The sequence below is a fragment of the Stegostoma tigrinum genome, chromosome 2 (genome assembly GCF_030684315.1).
Source record: "Stegostoma tigrinum isolate sSteTig4 chromosome 2, sSteTig4.hap1, whole genome shotgun sequence".
Lineage (NCBI taxonomy): Eukaryota > Metazoa > Chordata > Chondrichthyes > Orectolobiformes > Stegostomatidae > Stegostoma > Stegostoma tigrinum.
The window spans coordinates 130,341,824-130,367,282 of NC_081355.1; the positions used below are offsets into that span (position 1 = coordinate 130,341,824).

The following is a 25,459-nucleotide window of genomic DNA, read 5'->3' on the forward strand; positions in this document are numbered from 1 at the left end:
TTGATAACAACACAATTTATTTCCTCAAAATGTTGTACAGTTTGTAAATTCTCATGGAAACAAAGAAACCCTCACAGTTTAACAAATGGTGTGTAATATACAGCTACTGGTCTGACTGTGATCTAACAGAAACACAAGTTCTTTTTTTCAGTCATTCATGGGATATAGGTTTTTCTTGTTAAGTCAGCATTTACTGCCCATTCCTAGTTGCCCTTCAGAAAGTAGTGCTGAGCTGTCATTTTGAACTGCTGCACTCGGAGTCCTGTGAGCACATCTGGGCATGCGGCCTTCAGAAGGATATATTGGCTTGGAGGGAGTACAGCAAAGATTTACAAGAAGGACTTAAGTTATGGTTAACTATGGAGGAGATACAAATTCGGCCATTTTTTTAGAATCCAGAAGATTAAGGGGTGATATGATTCAGTCTTCCGCATATTAACAAGAAAAACACAGGGCAGATAACAATAAACTATTTCCACTAGTTAGGCATTCTAGAACCAGAGGGCATAATCTGAGGTTCAGGGCCAGACCGTTCAGATGTTAGGAAGCACTTCTATACACAAAGGGTAGTACAGGGTTGGAAACCTCCCCCAAAAAAGGCTGTTAATATCAGATGAGTTGTCAATTTTTGCTCTGACTTAGATAATTTTTTGTTCAACAAAAGTATTAAGGGATAAGGGCCAAAGCAGGTATATGGAGTTCGGCCACTGTTCAGTCACGACCTCATTGAATAGTGGAACAGCTCTGGAGGGCTGAATGGCCTATTGCTGTTCCTACTATATGTTTCTAAAAACATAAGTCATTCCATAATGCTACCACCAGAGGGCTCTATCTCATCAGAACAAAAGTTAAACATCAGAGATAATGGGAACTGCAGATGCTGGAGATTCCAAGATAATAAAATGTGAGGCTGGATGAACACAGCAGGCCAAGCAGCATCTCAGGAGCACAAAAGCTGACGTTTCGGGCCTAGACCCTTCATCAGAGAGGGGGATGGGGGGAGGGAACTGGAATAAATAGGGAGAGAGGGGGAGGCGGACCGAAGATGGAGAGTAAAGAAGATAGGTGGAGAGGGTGTAGGTGGGGAGGTAGGGAGGGGATAGGTCAGTCCAGGGAAGACGGACAGGTCAAGGAGGTGGGATGAGGTTAGTAGGTAGCTGGGGGTGCGGCTTGGGGTGGGAGGAAGGGATGGGTGAGAGGAAGAACCGGTTAGGGAGGCAGAGACAGGTTGGACTGGTTTAACATGTTACACTTAGAAAGAACAATCCTCATTTAGGTACTTTGTATCTAACAAAACACTGTCAATTGCTGTACTGGCTCATTTAACCTAAGAAGGATGGGCTAGTAAATTTTCAGATGACATGTCGGTGGAGTTGTGGACAGTGACGTAGGATGCTGTAGGTTGCAGATAGACATAGATAAGCTGCAGAGCTGGGTTGAGAGGTGGCAAATGGAGTTTAATGCAGACAAATGTGAAGTGATGCACTTTGGTAGGAGTAACCGGAAGGCAAAGTACAGGGCTAATGGTAAGATTCTTAGCAGTGTAGATGAGCAGAGAGATCTCGGTGTCCATGTACACACATCCTTGAAAGTTGCCACCCAGGTTGAGAGGGCTGTTAAGGCGGCATACAGTGTTTTAGCTTTTATTAATAGAGGGATTGAGTTCCGGAACCAAGAGGTTATGGTGAAGCTGTACAAAACTCTGGTGCAGCCGCACTTGGAGTATTGTGTACAGTTCTGGTCACCGCATTGTAAGAAGGATGTGGAAGCTTTGGAAAGGGTGCAGAGGAGATTTACTAGGATGTTGCCTGGTATGGAGGGAAGGTCTTATGAGGAAAGGCTGAGGGACTTGAGGCTGTTTTCATTACAGAGAAGAAGGTTGAGAGGTGACTTAATTGAAACATATAAAATAATCAGAGGGTTAGATAGGGTGGATAGGGAAAGCCTTTTTCCTAGGATGGTGACGGCGAGCACGAGGGGGCATAGCTTTAAATTGAGGGGTAAAAGATATAGGACAGATGTCAGAGGTAGTTTCTTTACTCAGAGAGTAGTAAGGGAATGGAACGCTTTGCCTGCAACATTAGTAGATTCGCCAACTTTAGGTATATTTAAGTTGTCATTGGATAAGCATATGGACGTACCGATCTCAAGCCCATCTAACCTACACAAAAGGCTGTCAATATCAGATGAGTTGTCAATTTTTGCTCTGACTTAGATAATTTTTTGTTCAACAAAAGTATTAAGGGATAAGGGCCAAAGCAGGTATATGGAGTTAGGCCACTGTTCAGTCACGACCTCACTGAATAGTGGAACAGCTCTGGTTAGGTTAGATGGGTTTGAGATCGGTATGACAGGTTGGCACAACATCGAGGGCCGAAGGGCCTGTACTGTGCTGTAATGTTCTATGTTCTATAATCTAGTCCCTAGGCCATATTATCTTTTTCTTTAAAAAGGTTATATTTTAACACATTTATCCAAATTTTCTGAACTATCAGAGAAGTTCTGTTCATCTTCCACCAGGAGTGTAAAATCAAACACATCAGATCTGCTAAAGGTCACAACAAGCAAGAATTAGCTTTGCAAAAAAAAATCTGATTTATTTAAAGTAACTTACCTTATCAAGTGCACTCATAAAGTGTTGATCTCCATTAAGAACTGAACTGATAAGTTGAAGAAATTTACTGTGAACTTCAAGAACAGATTCCACAAACTGTGTAGGCATCTGGTCAAAAGGAGAAAAAATTTAATTGAGAAAATAAAGTTAAAATCTAGACTGTATGGCTACTGGGTCTGGGGTCTGGACTGTCAGACGTGATGGGCAACTCGGTTTGTAAAACTGAGGCTAATACCATCAATGGCTGATTCAGAAAGGAGATCCATAACGCCACAATTAGCAACACAGAAAAGTTAAGTTTTAGACTTTATTCCTAGCTTCCTTTTTTCAGTTGGTGGGGTTGAGAGGGCCAGCAAGTAAATCAGTCAGAATCCTCACTGCTGATTTGACCACTGGTCTGTTGAAACGAATGAACATATAGACATCAGGCCACAAATGTGTTGGGCTCTACCAAGAACGCAGGACTTAGGGGTAACAGTAGGCCATTTGGTTTTTAATGCTTAAAGTTCTTAAGATTCTGATCATAACTCAAATCCATTTTCTTGACTGCCTCCCATAAATCAGGTCTCTCTTGTTTAGTCTAAGTCATTGTCAAATGTACTCAATGACATGACTTTTAACAAGTACTTGAATGAGCATGTGAAGTTTTTTTTAGATTAGATTAGATTCCCTACAGTGTGGAAACGGGCCCTTCAGCCCCTTAAGTCCACACCGTCCTTTGGAGCATCCCACGCAGACTCCATCCCACTGAACACCCTTGAACACTACGGGCAATTTAGCATGGCCAATCCACCTAGCCTGCACATCTTTGGACTGTGGGAGGAAACTGGAGCACCCGGAGGAAACCCACACAGACACGGGGAGAACGTGCAAACTCTGCACAGACAGATGCCCGAGGCTGGAATCGAACCCAGGTCCCTGGGGCTGTGAGGGTGCAGTGCTAACTACTGAGCCGCCTTGCCGCCCGGTGTCAAACCATTAAAAGCTGTGGGCCTAGTGCTGGGAAGTGAGACCAAATGAGATGGAAAGTAGGATCTTTCTGGCAGTACAGACTTGATGGGCCACAAGGCCTCCGCTGCACCAAAAGGCTCCATGATTTTACGGCTTCTGCTACTTTCTGGGTAAGACAAATGATTCTCAGAGAAAATAAAATTCTTTTCATCTGTATCTCAAATGGGAGCCCTCTTTTCCTAAACTATCTCCTTTAGTTCTAGTCTATAGGTGTGAGGCTGGAAAAGCACAGTGGGTCAGACAGCATCCGAGGAGCAGATAAGTCAACTTTTTGGCCCACCGCATTAACATACCTGCTCCCTGGATGCTGTCTGACCTGCTGTGCCTTTCCAGCCTCACACCTAAAGGACTCTGGCTTCCAGCATCTGCAGTCCTTACTGTCTCCAAGTTGCCACCATTCTAGTCCTGCCTACGAAAGGAAATTCAACAATATCACCTCTCTTTCATTTAATCCTGGATGGGGAAAGGCTCAATTGGGACAATAATTTTCTTGGCAAAAAGCTCTTCATTCAGGAGTTGAGTGAATCTTCTCTAAACTGCTTCTAATGCAATTGTATACTTTTTGAAATAAGATGACCAAAACTGTATATAATTTTCCAGTTGTAGTTCTTGCCAATGCTCCGTCCAGCAACGTTAAAACTTGTGGGTAATGGGAACTGCAGATGCTGGAGAATCCGAGACAATAAAATGTGAGGCTGGATGAACACAGCAGGCCCAGCAGCATCTCAGGAGCACAAAAGCTGACGTTTCGGGCCCAGACCCTTCATCAGAGAGGGGGATGGGGTGAGGGTTCTGGAATAAATAGGGAGAGAGGGGGAGGCGGACCGAAGATGGAGAGAAAAGAAGATAGGTGGAGAGGAGAGTATAGGTGGGGAGATAGGGAGGGGATGGGTCAGTTCAGGGAAGACGGACAGGTCAAGGAGGTGGGATGAGGTTAGTAGGTAGGAGATGGAGGTGCGGCTTGGGGTGGGAGGAAGGGATGGGTGAGAGGAAGAACCGGTTAGGGAGGCAGAGACAGGTTGGACTGGTTTTGGGGTGCAGTGGGTGGAGGGGACGAGCTGGGCTGGTTGTGTGGTGCAGTGGGGGGAGGGGATGAACTGGGCTGGTTTTGGAATGTGGTGGGGGAAGGGGAGATTTTGAAGCCGGTGAAGTCCACATTGATACCATTGGGCTGCAGGGTTCCCAAGTGGAATATGAGTTGCTGTTCCTGCAACCTTCGGGTGGCATCATTGTGGCACTGCAGGAGGGCCATGATGGACATGTCATCTAAAGAATGGGAGGGGGAGTAGAAATGGTTTGCGACTGGGAGGTGCAGTTGTTTATTGCGAACCGAGCGGAGGTGTTCTGCAAAGCGGTCTCCAAGCCTCCGCTTGGTTTCCCCAATGTAGAGGGGGCCACACCAGGTACAATGGATGCAGTATACCACATTGGCAGATGTGCAGGTGAACCTCTGCTTAATGTGGAAAGTCATCTTGCGGCCTGGGATAGGGGTGAGGGAGGAGGTGTGGGGGCAAGTGTAGAATTTCCTGCGGTTGCAGGGGAAGGTGCCGGGTGTGGTGGGGTTGGAGGGCAGGGTGGAGCGAACAAGGGAGTCACGGAGAGAGTGGTCTCTCTGGAAAGCAGACAGGGGTGGGGATGGAAAAACGTCTTGGGTGGTAGGGTCGGATTGTAGATGGCAGAAGTGTCGGAGGATGATGCGTTGTATCCGGAGGTTGGTGGGGTGGTGGTGTGTGAGAACGAGGGGGATCCTCTTTGGGCGGTTGTGGCGGGGGCGGGGTGTGAGGGATGTGTTGCGGGAAATGCGGGAGACGCGGTCAAGGGCGTTCTCAAACACTGTGGGGGGAAAGTTGCGGTCCTTGATGAACTTGGAGATCTGGGATGTGCGGGAGTGGAATGCCACATCGTGGGAGCAGATGCGGCGGAGGCGGAGGAATTGGGAATAGGGGATGGAATTTTTGCAGGAGGGTGGGTGGGAGGAGGTGTATTCTAGGTAGCTGTGGGAGTCGGTGGGCTTGAAATGGACATCAGTTACAAGCTAGTTGCCTGAGATGGAGACTGAGAGATCCAGGAATGTGAGGGATGTGCTGGAGATGGCCCAGGTGAACTGAAGGTTGGGCTGGAAGCTGTTGGTGAAGTGGATGAACTGTTCAAGCTCCTCTGGGGAGCAAGAGGCGGCGCCAATACAGTCATCAACGTAACGGAGGAAGAGGTGGGGTTTGGGGCCTGTGTAGGTGCGGAAGAGGGACTGTTCCACGTAACCTACAAAGAGGCAGGCATAGCTGGGGCCCATGCGGGTGCCCATGGCCACCCCCTTAGTCTGTAGGAAGTGGGAGGAATCGAAAGAGAAGTTGTTGAGGGTGAGGACGAGTTCGGCTAGGCGGATGAGGGTGTTGGTGGAGGGGGACTGGTCGGGCCTGCGGGACAGGAAGAAGCGGAGGGCCTTGAGGACATCTGCATGCAGAATGCAGGTGTATAGGGACTGGGCGTTAAAACTTCCTAACTTTTATACTCCTTTCCCCTAGCGTTGAACACCAACACTCCATCTACTTCCTAATCACTGGTTCAATCCATATAATCAAATAGGCTGCAAACCACTGGAGTCCACTGATTAAAATCTGCTGTATTGCCAATGGGTACTAAGCTCTGAATTATCTGCTTTCAGCACAATTTGACGCTTCAGAGCAAGGAGGGAAAAGTCTATCAAAGCACTCTGAAAGGAACTAGAACTGTATATTTACCAATTAGTTTTACAGTATATCAGTGCACTTTTTTAAGATTAGATCCTTTGAACTTCGGTGGAATTGCTTACAAAGGTCATTTCAAATGTCATGCATTACTGTTTAATTCTTTTTATACTTCTGTTCATATTTCACTAAATCCTATTCTCTCCCATTTCATTTCATTCTTCACTTCAGAGCACAACTGTCTTTGAGTCTTGCTCACTCTTTCTATCCTACTTTCCCTTAGAAAAAAAAGGTGTTTGCTCTCTTTTAAATAAAGCTATATAATTTGGCTGAAATTGCACCAGAATAGCTAGGTCAGAAGTCTTTTACAAGTGTGAACCTGTTACATTGCTTGGAACATCCTTGGAAGTTTTCCCTTTATTGCCAACAAGCTATAAACGGAGTTTTAAATGATGTTCATGCTTTTGCCTTTATCAAAGAAAATATGTATTCAGAAAAATAAACCAGCTGAAACGCCATCATCACCTTCTTTGTCAGCTCTCAGGATAACTGTGCTTCATATTTTATAGCAGAAATATTTCAACTATTCCAAATGACACAACCACAATTCATGTTCACACTCTTGGTCATCAAATTTCTTCTTGTTTGTTTATCCTGGAAACCACAGAATTTTACACGTTATACTGCTAATGGTGCTACTGGGCAATCAGGAGAAGTACCCCCGACAAGTCATGATAATAATCACTGGATTACGGCTTCGGCCATGGGCAAGTTGGCTTAAGATCAGTAAGGTCAGAGATTTGAATGCATGGCAAAAATCACGGTATGGGAGGTCTGGGTTTCAATCACTCGCACCAGAAAGAGGGAGCTGTTCCACTGGAATGATCTTCACTTGACCATTGGTGACACCATTGTCATGAAAGATTGAAAAACTATATTTTGATCTACCAAACAAAGATCATTTCATATTACTGTGCTGATATCATCTTTTATTAAGAAAGCTACTCCATTTCCTTGTTTCCTATAAATTCTGAAAACTTAAGTACATCTGAATAATCAGAAGTTTTGATCATCTTGCAATCATGTCTTTGTCATGGCCATCAGATCATATTCATTTGCTTCTATTTGCATCATCAATTAATCTGTCTTTTAGGTTAACAGCTTTTAATTTGACCTTTTTAACGACTTTTTTTTAATCCACCTTTACACTGTTTGCAGGTGATTTCTTATGTTTGTGTACTGTTCCTTCCTGTCACAGTCTGGTTGTGATTATCCATGTCACCACCCTTCACCATTGCATGTTTCACTGTCTTTAACTTTCTAAATTTTCCCTCAATTGAACGCTTTGGCTACGCATTAACACACAGGCACAGTGAAGCTCATTTTTTAATTTCAAAAATACATTTTATTCATAAAAAAGCTCTCGAGCAGTTCAATTCTGTACAGTCTTTACCTATGGAGAATAAGCAAACCCAGGGCATTTCTCACTTATACAAAACTATATTTGCATGCATTTAAGGCATTGGGAAGGCCCAATAACTGTAGCATCATCAACAGATCTCCTCAGGTACTGAAACAGTCCATGAGGACCTGAACAACATGCAGGGCGAACAAATGGCAAGGAACATTCAGATCACTCAAGTGCTAGGCAATGACCATCACCAATAAAAGACAATTTAACCACCACTCCTTGACATTCAATATCATTACTTTTGCTAAATTCCCCACGACCAACATCCTGGGGTTAACACAGACCAGAAACTGAATTGGATCAGTGATACAAAGGCTACAAGAGCAGATTAGAGATTTGGCATCCTGTAGCAAGTAAGCTACCTCTTGAATCCTCAAAAATCTGCCCACTACCTATAAGGTACAAGTCAGGAGTGTGATGGAATACTCCCCACTTGCCCAGATGAGTTCCTGATCCAACAACACTGAAAAAAACTTGACACCCTCCAGATCAATGCAACTTTCTCGACTGACACTATATCCACAATCATTCCCTCCACCATTGACACTCAGTAGCAACTACGCGTATTATCTATTAAGATGCATGGCATAAATTCACCAACCTACCTTAGACAGCACCTTACAAACCCACAATCACTACCATCTAGAAGGACAACCACAACATGAGGTGCATGAAAACATAATCACATGCATGTTCTCCTTCAAGCCGTTCACCTTCCTGACTTGGAAATGTATCACTACCCCTTCAGGTCAAAATCTTGGAATTCCTCTCTGAAGGTATTGTGGGTCTGTCTAAACTAAACCGACTGTCATGATTCAACACAGCAGCTCACCCTCCACCTTCACAATGGGAAATAAGGGTGGGCAATAAATCCTCACCCAGCAAGAAACACCTATATTCATGAATGAATTTTATAAAAGGTGAACATGAAAGTAGGATCTTGTGGTACAAGTTAGTTTCTTGTGAAGACAAAATTTAATACAAAAGAAATAGATCTAGGAATGGAAAACAAACAAAATGTTATTGTGATATGGTCAATATTTATCCCTCTATGGCTAAAATGAAACACAGACTATCTGCTCATTGTCACATTACTGTTTGTGGACGAAAGCAAAATCAAAATAGTGCAGATGCTGGAGATCTGAAATAAAGACAGCAGGAAGTTGAGAGGGAGAAAGCACTTCCAATTTTTGTACAAACTCTGGGAATTTGCTAAGTGCAAATTGGCTGCCACATTCCCTAAAACAGCGATAAGATTTTTTGGTAGTCCTTCACTGGATGTTAAGCGTTTGGGGTGGACTTATGAAGCAAAGTCATTCTTTTACATTCTGTGACTGCAGCAATCACTTGCAAAAAAGCACTACCTTTGGCGAAATATTTACTTTCCTAGATCGAAAACCAGACAGTACTAACGATGAACAGAGATGCTACGTAATAGTTAAGTTAGCCCACAACATGCTATTAATCTTACAATTAAAGGTGAAGAAATCATGCAGACTCACATTTTCCTGAGAGAGGTTACTGATGGATCTAAGGCCCTCATCATGAATGTGATTCTGAAGCTCCTGAATCATATGAGGTAATCCGTTTGAGACAGCACGGAGCAAAGTATATATATTTGCCATGTCTGCTGGAGGGTGAAGGGGATATGGAATAAAAATGGGGAAACTGCTTATTTTTATTGGCATATACTCATTCAACAATCCTACAATACAGGTGGTGAAACCCACCAATCTGCAAAAAATAAACATGTTAACAATAAAAAACTATCATGGTTATTTTAATGTAAGATAATAAAGTGTGAAGCTGGATGAACACTGCAGGCCAAGCAGCATCTCAGGAGCACAAAAACTGACGTTTCGGGCCTAGACCCTTCATCAGAGAGGGGGATGGGGTGAGGGGACTGGAATAAATAGGGAGAGAGGGGGAAGCGGACTGAAGATGGAGAGAAAAGAAGATAGGTGGAGAGGAGAATATAGGTGGGGAGATAGGGAGGGAATAGGTCAGTTCAGGGAAGACGGACAGGTCAAAGAGGTGGGATCAGGTTAGTAGGTAGGAAATGGAGGTGCAGCTTGGGGTGGGAGGAAGGGATGGGTGAGAGAAAGAACAGGTTAGGGAGGCAGAGACTGGCTGGGCTGGTTTTGGGATGCATGGGGAGAGGGGATGAGCTGGGCTGGTTGTGTGATGCAGTGGGGGGAGGGGACGAACTGGGCTGGTTTTGGGATGCAGTTGGGGAAGGGGAGATTTTGAAGCTGGTGAAGTCCACATTGATACCATTGGGCTGCAGGGTTCCCAAGCGGAATATGTGTTGCTGTTCGTGCAACCTTTGGGTGGCATCATTGTGGCACTGCAGGAGGCCCATGATGGGCATGTCATCTAAAGAATGGGAGGGGGAGTTGAAATGGTTCGCGACTGGGAGGTGCAGTTGTTTATTGCGAACCGAGCGGAGGTGTTCTGCAAAGCGGTCTCCAAGCCTCCGCTTGGTTTCCCCAATGTAGAGGAAGCCACACCGGGTACATTGGATGCAGTATACCACATTGGCAGATGTGCAGGTGAACCTCTGCTTAATATGGAACGTCGTCTTGGGGCCTGGGATAGGGGTGAGGGAGGAGGTGTGGGGGCAAGTGTAGCACTTCCTGCGGTTGCAGGGGAAGGTGCCGGGTGTGGTGGGGTTGGAGGGCAGTGTGGAGCGAACAAGGGAGTCACGGAGAGAGTGGTCTCTCCAGAAAGCAGACAAAGGTGGGGATGGAAAAATGTCTTGGGTGGTGGGGTCGTTTATTTTAATGATAGTCAAACGCTAGGTTTCATAATGCAAAAACATGAGCGGTTCAATCCCACAGTTAGAGTTTGAGAATATGAACTCAAATTTAAAACTCTAAAATTTGTTACTGACTAAAAGACATGCCCATAAAAACTGTGGGATACTCATAAAAACACATTCTTCAGAAAAGGAAACCTTCCAACTTTACTGAGACAATTCTGCAGTTGACTGCCCTCTGGTGGTGAAGGAAGTTACAGAAAGTATTACACGAATGGCAGGTTAACATTGATTTTGAAAGGAGATCTGACTCTCACAGTAAAATTCCAAGGGTGTTGACAATGCTCCAGCATTCCTTCAAGTCTTGATGTGTAATCTAAAGAGTTTAGTGCTGACAGTGCTGAGAGGGGAACAGCACTGAAAAATTTCAAATTCAGTTTGCTCAAACACCCTCCACAGTGATATATACGGCTTTCCAAACATTTTGCAAGACAAACCCAGGTTTCAATTAGATCATAATAGCATTATAAAGTTCCATCTTCTTCCAGATAGTACCTTTAAATTATAATGTAACTGGCCTAGTCATTTGAATTTGAACCTATAACAGATTTGACGTTTTATCAATTCAAGGAAATGTCAATTGGACAGGTGTATATTTCAATTGATTTACATCATAACATCTATGAATCAGTGGCTCTTCTTCATACCAAGCAGCATCTCGGGAGCACAAAAGCTGACGTTTCGGGCCTAGACCCTTCATCACAGAGGATGAAGAAGGGTCTAGGCGCGAAGCGTCAGCTTTTGTGCGCCTAAGATGCTGCTTGGCCTGCTGTGTTCATCCAGCTCCACACTTCGTTATCTTGGATTCTCCAGCATCTGCAGTTCCCATTATCGCTCTTCTTCATACTGCTGATTTGAAAGTATAAGTCTATGAGAAGTATACGGCAGTACCAGAAGTGTAAAGTATTTTAAAAAGACGAAGTTCAAGTTTTATTAATGTGCATTTCATAACAACCTGCATTTGAATAGCACCTTTAAGCCAGTAAGACACAACAAAGTGCTTCACAGGAGAATTAGCAAACTAAATTTGACCCCGAGTAAGGAGATCGATGTTCCAGATCAACATTGCCTTTATTTTGTTCACTACATTTTTTTTGAAAGGTGAAAGCCTGCAGAAAGCTGCACCACTGGGATTGGAGGTCCTCATGCATGAATCACATTCAAGTTCAGCAGGTATTAGAGAAGGAAACTTAACTTTTGGAATTTATTCCAAGGGAATAGGTTATGAAAATAGGGAGTTCTGCTAAAACTATACAAAGCATTGCTCACACCACAGGTGGAATTCTGTGAACAATAATGGCTTGCTGAACTGAGAAAAGGTGTATAGCCATTGGAGACAGTTCAGAGAAGGTTCACTAGGATCAGCCCTGGTCTGTACAGATTGTCTTATGAACAAAGACTAAACAGGCTGGGACTCTACTCACTGGACTTTAGAGGAATGAGAGGTGTTCTCGTTGAAACATACAGGATTCTTAAGGGGCTATTCTGAGAGTACATTTCCGTCATGTGAGTCTGGCACCAGGGGGCTAGTTTCAGAATAAAAGGGTGCCAGCTCAATGGATTCCAGAGTTTAAAAACCAGGCGGGAAAACACAACAGTGCTTCATCGGAGGCTACACTGACCATGTTACCCAGCAAGGTAATGAAACATCTGCAAAACAACAAACCAGCTCGGCAAGACAACCAACCACAACAAAGGGGTGCCAATTTAAGACTGAGAAGAGGAGGAATTTCTTCCCCTGGTTGAGTGTCTTCGGAACTCTTTGCCATAAACAGCTGTGACAGCAGAACCCTTGCGTGTATTTAAGGCTGAGATAGATGGATTCTTATCCATTGGGGAATCAAGGGCTACAGGGAAAGGGAAAGAAAGTGAGTACCAGCAGTTTTGAATCAGTCAAGATTCTACTGAATAGCACAGTAGGCTTAAGGGGCTGAACAGCCGACTCCAGTTCTTCCTATTTGTTATGACCTTTTGGATTATTGAATCAGCCATAATTTCACTGAATGCCAGAGCCATCTCAGTGGATCAAAAGGCTTACTTTCGCTCTTTCTCTTACATTCGAGCAGCAGCAAGTTTCATTTTACCACCTGGATGTTAAGTATATGGCACTTGACAGATGGTTGGTCTAGTTGTGCAGATTACAGGAAACACTGGTCGAGAGAGATGAGTTTAAATCTGACCACAGCAGCGAAGAATTTTACTTTCATTAATCCAGAAATCAAAAAAAATCTCAAGAACGGTGACCATGAAACTGCTGAATTGCTTTAAAAACCCTTACTTCCTTTAATACATTCTCGTCTGTTTGCAACTCCAGACAGACAATGTGATTAACTCATAACTCTGAAATGCTCTGGCAAGACACTAAAATATGAAAAGGTTGTATAACACCAGATGACCATTTGACATCAACTCAGATGACAATTACAACAACAGGCAAATTCATTCAGACCAACAAATGATTTGGTCGACAAACTTTTTCGGTAGTGAACTGGAAACTGACCATATTTCTCACCTTCTCTCCTTTCTTGTTTAATTATATTTTGGCATTCCCCATGAAGAAACTGCAGGTGGTCTGCTACCATTCGTTGCTGGCATTCATGAATTACTTTGGCATATGAGCTAGGATGCAAATATTTCCGACATCGAACTTCTTCATCTTTTAATCTTGCTAAAACCTGTGACAACAGGAGAGTAATGAACGTTCTCTTAGGTGGAATCCAAATGGGCATCACTGAAAACTGTTCCACGCAAGTATAACTGTACTGTAAATACTGTATACCTTTTCCATATACTGCGAGCAGTTTGACTCTTGAAGCAAATTTGAAGCTTCTTGTTTGTAATACTCTCCCGTTTCTGTTAGAAATGAACCTTCAAAGAGATCCTGATAAAACTGAAGTTGGAAGAACAATTACTTAGAATGCCTACAAAATCTCACAGGACCAAGGATTAAAAATTTCAAATTGTGAAGCTCATGAAAGTCAGAAATCCCAACATTAATTGAGCAATTTGTCACGCATATGTTCTCTTTTTGTTCTAAATTAGGTATAGATAATTTGACTGAAACAGACAGACAGTAAACTAAAACATGTAAATAATCATTGAAGGACCATTATTTTCTGTGTCTCCAAGTGCAGTGAACTGTTTAGTGTCCAATATAAACTTGCAGCAGGCACATGAAAATCACAAGCACATTTTGGAATACAGACAGTGTACAAGTTTTATAACATGTGTTGAGCTGCCATCAAATATCAGACAATTTCTTCCACTTTGCTTAAACTAAATGCACATTTCCAACACAGTTGTCTGGAAGGTGACATGGAAACTCAATAGTTAGAAGATAAAAATATATTCCTTGTTATTAGCACACAATTTCCAGAATTTTCTTACCTTAAGTGGGAACTTTTTCTTGTACTGTTCAACATGAACAAAGGAGTTGATAACCCCGTGGATTACTTTTTGATTTGGGTTCTCTCCACAGCGATCACTGCATTACAATGGAACAAAAGAAATCTTCATAAAATACATTAAGTTGTTTTTAAACCTACTTTACTTTGGTTTGCCTATTGATAAGAACAGAAGTAGTCCATTCAACCTGTCGAGACTGCTGCGCCATTTAATACAATCATGGCTCATTGAACACTTCAAAGTCTTTATCCATTGTTCTTTGTATTATGCAGAAGCAAAGAACAAAGAAAATTACAGCAAAGGAACAGGCCCTTCGGCCCTCCAAGCCTGCGCCGATCAAGATCCTCTGTCTAACCTGTCATCTATTTTCTAACGGTCTGTGTCTATTTGCTCCCTGCCCAAATATACCTTCAAAGACGCTAACATGTCTGCGTCTACCACATCCGCTGGCAAAGCATTCCTGGCACCCACCACCCTCTGTGTAAAGAACTTTCCACGCATATCTCCCTTAAACGTTCCTCCTCTCACTTTGAACTCATGGCCCCTAGTAATTGAGTCCCCCACTCTGGGAAAAAGCTTTTTGCTATTCACCCTGTCTCTCCCCCTCATGATTTTGTAGACCTCAATCAGGTCACCCCTCAATCTCCATCTTTCTAATGAAAATAATCCTAATCTACTCAACTTCTCTTCATAGCTAGCACCCTCCATACCAGGCAACTTCCTGGTGAACATCCTCTGCACCCTCTCCAAAGCATCCACATCCTTTTGGTAATGTGGCGACCAGAACTGTACACAGTATTCCAAATGTGGCCGAACCAAAGCCCTATACAACTGCAACATGACCTGCCAACTCTTGTACTCAATACCCCGCCCAATGAAGGAAAGCATGCCATATGCCTTCTTGACCACCTTATTGACCTTCGTTGTCACCTTCAGGGAACAATGGACCTGAACATCCAGATCTCTCTGTTCATCAATTTTTCCCAGGAGTTTTCCATTTACTGTATAATTCACGCTTGAATTTGATCTTCCAAAATGCATCACCTCACATTTGCCTGGATTGAACTCCATCTGCCATTTATCAGCCCAACTCTCCAGTCTATCTATGTTCTGCTGTAATCTCTGACAGTCCCCTTCACTATCTGCTACTCCACCAATCTTAGTGTCATCAGCAAACTTGCTGATCAGACCACCTACACCTTCCTCCAGATCATTTACATATATCACAACAACAGTGGTCCCAGCACAGATCCCTGTGGAACACCACTGGTCACAGGTCTCCAATTTGAGAAACTCCCTTCTACTAGTACTCTCCATCTTCTGTTGCCCAGCCAGTTTTTTATCCATCTAGCTAGCACACCCTGGACCCCATGTGACTCCCCTTTCTCCATCAGCCTGCCATGGGGAACCTTATCAAACGCCTTACTGAAGTCCATGTATATGACATCTACAGCCTTTCCCTCATCAATCAACTTTGTCACGTCCTCAAAGAATTCTATTACGTTGGTAAGACATGACCTTCCCTGCACAAAACCATGTTGCCTATCACTGATAAGCCCATTTTCTTCCAAATGGGAATAGATTCTATCCCTCAGTATCTTCTCCAGTAGCTTCCATCAGGCTCACCGGTCGATAATTACCTGGATTATCCTTGCTGCTCTTCTTAAACAAGGGGAAAACATTAGCAAGTCTCCAGTCCTCCGGGACCTCACCCGTGTTTAAGCCTTTATTAATTACAAATCTAAGACAGAGATGAGAAGAAGTTTCTTCTCTGAGAGGGTGGTAAATCTTTACCGTAGCGGGCTGTTGAGGCTGGGTAATCAACTATACTCAAAGCCGAGATAGACAACTTTTTTTTTAACCAGTCAGGGAATCATGGTTTATGGGGAAAAGATGGTAGTATGGAGTTGAGGATTATCAAATCAGCTAAGATCTAACTGAATGGCACAGCAGACTGCATGAGTTGAATTGCTTACGTTCCCACATCTTATGATCTTATATATCTCTCAACCTCTACTTTAAATATACTCAAAGAGCATTTGCAGACCTTTGGAGTGGTGATTCACCACCCTCCAAGTAAAAACATTTCTCCTTATCTCGGTGCTAAACGATCCTTTTGTTGCAGGAACATATGAACATTTTGATAGTAAGAACTGCTGATGCTGAAGTATCTGAGATAACAGGGTCTGAAGCTGGATGAATACAGTAGGCCAAACGGCATCAGAGGAGTAGGAAAGTTTGACATTTCAGGTCGAGACCTTTCTTCAGAAGAAGGGTTCTGAAGAAAGGTCTCGACCCGAAACGTCAAACTTTCCTGCTCCTCTGATGCTGTTTGGCCTGCTGTGTTCATCCAGCTTCACACCGTGTTATCTCTGAACATTTTGAGAATCTATTTGCTGAAGGTGGATATATAGTTAACCTTGAAAAGTTAAATCAAACTCAGAAACATACAATGGGCATGAAGTAGTTATCTGGTAACTGTCCAAATTCAGTGTCAGAAAATTACATTTAACTCCCTCTCCAGCATTTGAGCATCTGGGCTGTTACTTCACTAACATCAATGCTGCACTGAATGTAACATGATGGGAGCTGTTTGTTTTGGATGAAACGTTAAGCCCAGGGATAACGTGCATGCTCAGTAGGACAAAAAAGATGCCATATCTTATTCAGCATGCACACAGCTCTGCTGACATATCTTGTTGAACAAGCTCCTCCAAAATAAATAAGCCATTCAGCTCACTGCTATGCAAAATATTTTCTGTATTTGATTGTCTGAAAATACTGGACTTTAAAGAAATCAAAATATATGAATTGCTTGATCACATTTAAAATTACATAACAGAATTAATACTCTCTCTAGGCTGTGCATGTGCACAGCTGCACCAAGGTTCGATGTACAGCAATTGGTGTTGACGACAGCAATTGTTCTGGAAGTCACTGCCACACACAGACCTTACAAGCCCACATATCTGGAAAGAAAATTAGAGGGAATGCAGGATAGAAAGCAAAAATATTTACTTATCTTTGAAAAGTTACTGTAAGTGGCATTTTTCAAAATACTGTCAACTTTTTATTATCCGGCACCTATAGGACCAGGAGTGTGCTGATTGATCAAATATTCCAGACAATCATGAGGTCCACGTAATCAATGTAAAAACACACAGTGAGCAATGGAAACATAATGCAGGGGATGTATGCTTCACTGTCACACTTTATTTAAAGCATAAATCACTTGAACAAAAATGGAACTTTGCCTTAAATAAAACTTACTGGCAGAGAGCCTTCTCACTCACACCTTCAACTGACTTACTCAGACATCGTGATATTCGAGGTGAAATAGACTCAAAACTGTTGATATTTTATGTGGCTATTAAATCGAACAACAAGTGCGTTTGCAGTGAGGTAAATAAATCAAAAAAACCATCATATTTGGACAGGATAAGACAGATATATAATTTTTGCCAGTTTACCAAGAGTGCTGGTTCATAAGGCACCAGTTAAAACAAAAGTTTGCTGTATTCCCATTTACGGTATTCCCATTTCAGTTTCTAGGCTTTCATTACAAATAGGTCTCATTTTACTCAACATATTCTAGCTCACTGACCTGTATTATCTAGTTATGAATGGATGCAATACACTGAGGAGCTTAGACAACTGCTTACAGCTATCCCTTGGCATTAATGATGAAATAATACTGCTCTCCCTCACTCTCCAACCAAAGCAACTTTTCCTTCTGGAGAATTAGGACAACAGATTCCACTCCGGAATGAAGAACATTCAACTCCAACTGCATTCTCTCTCTACATGTAGGCAAGTAATGACTTTCTTTTCCGTCTCTGCAAAGTCAAGATTGTTTACTCTAAGCCTTGGCTCACACCAGCTGTGGTCCAGATTTTTTTTTAAACTTTCAAATGATATTTTATAGCACCTACAAGAACAGGAGACTTGACTTGTGGGATCACTGAGTTAGAAAGGAGCCACAATATTGATTTCCTGACTTGAGACAAAATAATTGCAGATACAGGAATCCAAGGTAGACAAACAGTCTGCTGGAAAAACACAGCAAGCCAGGCTGCATCTGGAAATGTCAACGCTTTGGGTATTATCCATCTTCAGGTCCTGAGCAAGTGAAATACCCGAAATGTTGACATTTCCTCCACTGATTTCCTGACACAGGGTTGAGATGCGGGGATTAAGTCAATAGCATGCTTGTGCCTTGTCACAAATACATATTAGCATAAAACTATCCTCTTAAACTCTGTCCTAACTCCAAGATAAAGTCAATGGTGCATGAGAATACCGTCAGCACTTGATGCATGCTTATCTTGTAATGAAATGCAAGTCAGTTTGTTTAATGACTCCAAGAGCGGTGTTTTGCTTTTGCACAAAGGAGAGGTATGAATGCATGGCGGTCTGCTTGACGGCTCAGGACCTGCATGGATTCTGTGTGTGCGCGTGTGCGTGTGTTTGATTTAATGAGCCAGTGAGTGAATGTGTGCGCGCACACAGATATTTGCTAGTGAAATTGAGCAGGGAGCACAACGAAGGGAAGATCCTGGTAAGAAAATGAGGGCATCTAAATGGCGGTGTCAGGATTGGCCATCTCATTGTACTGTCAGGTACAGTCAAATCTCAGGATCCTGAGTTTACCTTCAACATGTCAATAATCCCCATTGAGAATTATCTTGGGCAAGAACACTCACGATGCATAGGAACGACAGGTGGCTGACCATACAAGTTCAGCCACATCCTACAGAGTGGTGTGTGCAGCACTGCTGCTGACATAAACATTCAATAAAGAATGAATTCAACAATACATCACTCTTTGTTCCACAATGAAATGCCCTCAACTCTCCTAAATCCATCAATGCATGCCAATCAGGAGTTGTGCCAGGCTGGTGTCAATCAATAGCAATGAATCAGATTGATCCAATGTAATGTGTGACACACAGACAAATGAAATTTAAATTTCAAAAACTTCCATACCACTCTCACAAAATCTTATGTGAATGAATGGAGTTGAGCAGGCAAGTTGAAGGTGCAATGACAAGTCTCACTGTTTATCAAGAAGCTCTTTCATAGCCTGGCTGTAACTGGAGTACTGTCAACTGACGGCAGATTTCACTTCAATGCCACCTGATTGGCATCTTTCCTGTGTATGTTGTCTGGCACGTCGTGTTAGTTGGAATTGGATGGAAAAACATAAAAAGAAAAAGAACAGCAATTGCGTCTACTTCCTGTTTTAACCATCAGGGCCAGCACACGATGGTTAAAATTCACCTCGTTCTCCATTCAGTATTTACCGACCTGTCTGAAACACTTCCATATGCTCTCAACTCTCATCCAACAACTATCTTGTCTTCAAAATAATCGCTGATATTATCTATATTTTCCTTTAAGTGATCATCTGTGGCATTTTCCTCCACGGCTTTGTCATGCTTGACTTGATGACACTGCACTTTTAGTAACATCACTACTTGCCACAATGCAGGCAGTACATCTCCGACACACACAACAACAACAAAAACAAAGTTGCTGGAAAAGCTCAGCAGGTCTGGCAGCATCTGTGAGGGAGAAAGCAGAGTTAACATTTCGGGTCCAGTGACCCTTCATCAGATGGTGGCTGGGAAAACGTCAGTTTATATGCTGAAAACAGGGAGGTGGGTGGGGTATGGAGTAAATGACAGGATAGAGCCCAAAGACAGAGAAAGACAGTTGGACAGGCAAAGGAGTTGATAGTGATCAGGCTGGGAGGGTAAATAGTTGTTAATGACTATTAGTGGCTAACAACAGGTAGTGTGTAATGGCAGGCTATTTGATAACAAGGCCTGGTGTGTGGGGCTGGGACATTGAAGAGTTTAGGCCCTAAACTTACTGAACTCGATATTGAGTTCGGAGAGGTGCAGGGTCCCCAAGCGGGAAATGGAGTGTTGTTCCTCCAGCTTGCATTGAGCTTCACTGGAACACTGTAGCAAGCCAGAGACAGAGATGTTGGCCAGGGAACAGGGTGGTGCGTTAAAGTGGCAGTCAACAGGTAGTTCAGGGTCTTTTTTGCAGGTAGAACATACATGTTCTGTGAAGTAGTCCCCCAGTCTACGCTTCGTTTCCCTAATGTAGAGGAGGCACATTGTGAGCAGCAAAGGCAGTAGACGAGATTCTGGCAAGTGCAGGTGAAGTGCTGCTTCATCTGGAATGTATGTTTGGGCCCTTTGATAGTGGGGAGGGAGAAGGTAAATGGGCAGGTGTTGTATCTTCACTGGCTACAGGGGAAGGTGCTGTAGGGCTATGGGGGGCTGTTGGGGGTGAATGAGGTGTGAACCAGGGTGACCTGAAGGGAACGGTCCTTGTGAAAGGTGGACAAGGGAGGGGAGGGGAATATGTTTGGTGATGACAACTTCAATAAGGGAGCCTTTGAAATGTTCATCCTCATCCAGGCGGCACGGTGGCTCAGTGGTTAGCACTGCTGCCTCACAGTGCCAGGGACCCAGGTTCAATTCCACCCTTCAGCAACTGTCTGTGTGGAGTTTACACATTGTCCCCATGTCTGCATAGGTTTCCTCCCACAGTCCAAAGATGTGTAGGGTAGGTGGATATCCCATGCTAAATTGCCTGTAGTGTCCAGGGATATTTAGGTTAGGTGGCTTAGGCATGGGGAAATGCAGGGATAGGGGAATGAGTCAGGGTGGGATGCTCTTTGGAGGGGCGGTGTAGACTTGTTGAGCCAAATGGTTTTTTTCCCCACGCTGTAGGGATTCTGTGATTTCAACTTTTCCAGCAACTTTGTTTTTGTTCCTGATTTACACTACATCTCATCTCCTATACAGGCTGCTCCTCTTGGTTCAGCGCAATCATAACAAAAGCACATTAAAGTCCCATCCCTCTTATCCTTGCAATTTTATACATACACGTGTAAAACAAGCTCACGGTAAGCGCCACCATCTACACTGTGCGGCTAACTAACATTATGCTGTCAGACTGCATGTCAAGATGTGGATCAGCTGAGTTTTTTCTAACTTAATACAGACTTAGCATTGATCCCTGTGGCACTCCATTGCCAACTTGAAAATGATCCACTTATCTCAATGGCATCAATCCAAATATTCTCTATAATATCCAAATTACTGCTGAAAACAGCAACAATTGTGCCTTTGGTTTGGCTGTATTGTAGCTTTCTGAAGTGAGCATTTTCCATTCTTCTACATTAATTTTAAGTTTTCAAATCCATTGCTTGCAGAATAAATTGTTAAAGAATTACAGGACTGTAGCTACTGCCTTGTCACCATGCTAGAATCGCCTTAAAACGATAGAACTAGAATTTGAAAGAAATAGGATAAAAATACAACCTGTCATGTTTCAGAAGAACTATTCACATTACTAGGTCAGTGGTATTTCTGAATAAGTAATTTAATATTAATTGATATTCACTCACTTTTTTACTTCACGGAGGAGCATTCGGATGAGGATGGTTTGTAATGGCTCAATCATCAGTTTCTTCCACATGTCCAGAGCTAGCTAGAAATGCAAAATTTTTGATTGGAATTAAGCTGAAACACACCAATTTTCTAAATATATTGGCAAAAACAGAATGGGAGATGGTGGCAAATTTTTGAGAACGAGAAAAGCTATGATAGTTAAAATGGAAAATCAATATGTTTACGTATTTAAAAACAAATTGCATAATACGATTTTGTTTGTTCCATTCTAACACCTCTTACTTTTGAAAATGCTATTTCTTTTTGCACAGATATTAAATGTTCTTGCCTAAAAGTTATACAAGTCAGATGAAAAGATTCCGTAAGGAATATAAAAGTCGGATGCAATAACTGTTAAAGGAGTCAACTTTCTCTTGCCTGAAAACAGCAAGACACTGATAACAGGAGAATATCAAAACTGCTGCCAGAAAGCAGCTGTTTATAGGATGCAGAACATACAAAGGACAGAAAGAGGGAGAACATGAAACTTTTTTTTAAAAGGGTAAAGTGATTAAATCATTTGTAGCAGAAGAACATGCAGTCCAATGGATTTTGATTTGAAAACAGCTTGAAAAAATACATCAACACTGGCATTAACGGACAGAAGTACATCTTTGGTATCATACGCAATACCACTGAGGAGACTTGCGTGCATTTCTTCAGGTCTGAGAGCCTGTTATTTTAAAAGACATTGCCCTGTGACTGTGAATATCAATTGGATCCACCCCACTATATATGGATGATTTATGCACTATATATGCACTTTTATGTAGATTATGCAACCAGGAGTTTAAAAGCTTTGATCTGCACTGAACTGTCAAAATTTCAGTTACTGCTCCAACAGAATTTCAAATAAACATGTTGATCAGATCAATGTTTCAATTCAAATAGGAATTTCTTTTTGCTGGCTGGCCTTACCTCTCCTATCTCCATCAGCGGTTCAATAATATCCACTCCACCATACCCATATTGCAGGTCAGCTTCTGTCAATTTGTTTTTCTTGATGAACTGTGTGTTGAGATATCTGCAAATGGCAAATTTTAGAAATGTCAAGGCTGTCTGAGAGACACGTGTATATTTTGGTAACCATACTAATAGGTTGATTAATTTAGTAATAAGAATTAAAACAGCAACTAATGAACTTAAAAGACCCTATACAGACAACAAATAAAACGAACGTCATCTACAAAATACCTTGCAAGAACTGTGACAAACACTACATTGGACAAACTGGCAGGAAGCTAGCCACCAGGATACATGAACATCAACTAGCCACAAAACGACATGACCCACTATCACTCGTATCCTTACGTACAGATAAGGAAGGACACCACTTTGATTGGGACAACACATCCATCCTCGGACAAGCCAAACAGAGACATGCACGAGAATTCCTAGAAGCATGGCATTCCAACCGGAACTCCATCAACAAACACATTGGCTCCAAATCAATCTACCATCCTCTGAGAAAAAATACAGGAAATGACATCACCAACCCAAGGAAACCTACCCAGATAAATAGGAAGCGGGACATAACACCAGCGCTTCGTCGGAGGCTCACTGATGATGTTACCTAGAATGGTGACGAAACGTCTGAAAACGAACCTTCCAGCTCAGCGAGCAAACTCGCATCCAGAACCTCAACCTGAGCTACAAATCTTCTCAAAACTCGCCAATAAGAATTAAGAATCAATGACACTGTACAATGTTTTTGTGGCGTGTGCCCGAGCGCCAATAAGCAACAGCTCAACTTATTTATCAATAGGTATCAATATCTATTTGGTTCAGTTCCTGACTGCAACACAAATAACAGACGCAAACATCTCACTGGTTAGCCAAAGATGTAGTACAGTTTTAAACTGGACAAGGATGATTTGAACTAAGCACAAAATTTACTGCCTGTACAAAATCTGTTGCTTTCAGCTTCTACAACGACGCAATCCGAGATTACACAAACTGCTGTGCTATACAATAATTACATTAGAAGCTGTCCTCCTCTGAAACGCTCCTGAAAAGCCACATCTTTAACCACTTTCTTGGCTTAGCATCTATTTCCTTCATACTTGTCCATAAAGTATCATATGCAAGTTTGTTTTTAATAGTAAAGGTAGCAACCCCCACCTTTATATATCATAGTTTTGAACATGGCATATTTCACGCCGGTTCCAGATAGGACCTGTCCCTTCACACAGCCTAAGCCTCATTTGTTGGCCTATACAGTTGAAGCTTAATGGGCTAATTCTTATTTGCTGATAAATTTTACACATTGGCATGAAAAGCTTCCTGTTATACATTGAACTAGGATCATTTGGAACAGTGACAATTCAATCTATTCCAGGGAAAATGGGAAGAATTCCAATGGTAGATCTTCCACTCCAGTTACTGCCAATGATTCAATTTGGCAGGTTAATCATTAAAAAACCCTGGAATAATGTACTCTTGACTGGCCAGTATAAGATGACTGAGTTTTTATATACAGAGTCATACAGCACAGAAACAGACCCTTTGATCCATCCAGTCCATGTAGAACATAATCCCAAATTAAACTAGTCCCACCTGCCTGCTTCTGGCTCACATCCCTTCATGCCTTTCCTATTCATGTACTTATTTAACACTTTAAATGTACCTGCATCCACCACTTCCTCAGGAAGTTCATTCCACACGTGAACATCCTCCCTCCCATGTAAAACATTTACCCCTCATATCTTTTTGAAATCTCTCTCCTCCCACCTTTAAAAATAATTCTCATCTTGAAATCCCCCATCCTAGGGAAAAGATACCTACCATCAATCCTATTTATACCCATCATGATTTTATAAACCTTTATAAGGTCACCTCTCAACTTCCTATGCTCCAGTGAAAAAGATCCCAGTCTATACAGTCTTTCTTTGTAACATTTCCCACAACATCCTGGTAAATTCTGAACTGTCTCTGGCTTTCCTGAAGTAATGTGCCTTGAACTGTCCACACTCACTTGTTTCTGAAGAAGGTGCCCACGAGTTCTGAAGCAGAGTCAGACCAGACTCAAAATGGTAACTTTGTTTCACTCTCTAAGAATGATGCCACACCTGATGGGTTTCTGCAGCTTCCTTTGTGTTTGTTTCAGTTTTCATATCAAGCTTTCACTGAGCTCATCTTGTCCCCCAGAATTATTACCTGCTGCCCCTAATTTAATTTTCACTGAACTGCTGATCACATTGCTTACCTGTATTCTTATCCACCCTATTGCGGGCAGATCTTCACTTTCTCACTACTGCATGCTTACCTGTGGAATCTTACAAAAGACCTGTTCTCTCCCCTTCCTTTCCCACCCATGTGCCATCTGAGTTTAACATGTTCCACAGATATGGGGAATCCCACCTTCCCTCTCTCGAACAAACCACAACGTGTATATTACTAGACAATTTACTCAATATTCAATCATGGGCAAGATAAATTTCATCTACCTGAGAATTGGAGGGACAAAAATTCATATCACAAATTCTATATTTTTCAGTGTAAGGGATCACGCATTGAAGACAGAGAAAAGGAGACATTTAGTCTCTCAGAAGGTAGTGAATGTGTGGAATTCTTTACCACAGAGGGCTGTACAGGCTGTGACATTAAGTATATTTAGGATTGAGACAGACAGATTTTTCATCAGTAAAGGTATTGAGACTATAATGAAACAAAAGAACTGCAGATGCTGGAAATCTGAAACACAATCGGAAATTGCAGAAGAAATGCAGCAGGCCTGGCAACATCTGTAGGGAGAAAGCAGAATTAACATTCCAAGTCCAATGGCTCATGATCTTCATCAAAAACCATTTCTCTTCTCATTCACCCACTTTGAGACCATCCTTAAAACAGACCTCTGACTAAGCTTTTAGTCATTTCTCCTTATATCGTATTTAGTGTGCCATCTCATTTTTGATGAAATATCTATAAAACCTTTTGAAATATTTTTCTACGTTAAATTTTCTGCATAAATGGACGTTAATGCTA

General features: G+C 42.4%; 1 protein-coding gene across 5 annotated transcripts in view; it reads right to left on the minus strand.

Annotated features, from left to right (window-relative positions):
* The window catches only part of cul2 (cullin 2), a 96,583-nt gene that overhangs the window by 37,577 nt on the left and 33,547 nt on the right, over nucleotides 1–25,459 (minus strand). For 3 of the 5 annotated variants that reach the window (XM_059639325.1, XM_059639322.1, XM_059639336.1), the window contains 7 exons: nucleotides 22,394–22,499; nucleotides 21,433–21,515; nucleotides 13,986–14,082; nucleotides 13,378–13,488; nucleotides 13,099–13,273; nucleotides 9,283–9,407; nucleotides 2,615–2,722 (listed from right to left, as the gene is read on the minus strand). In XM_059639325.1, the coding sequence (XP_059495308.1) occupies nucleotides 2,615–2,722; nucleotides 9,283–9,407; nucleotides 13,099–13,273; nucleotides 13,378–13,488; nucleotides 13,986–14,082; nucleotides 21,433–21,515; nucleotides 22,394–22,499 (805 nt within the window). Of the gene's footprint in view, nucleotides 1–2,614; nucleotides 2,723–9,282; nucleotides 9,411–13,098; nucleotides 13,274–13,377; nucleotides 13,489–13,985; nucleotides 14,083–21,432; nucleotides 21,516–22,393; nucleotides 22,500–25,459 lie in introns of all 5 variants that reach the window. The other 2 variants (XM_059639334.1, XM_059639328.1) reach the window with 2 other exon arrangements.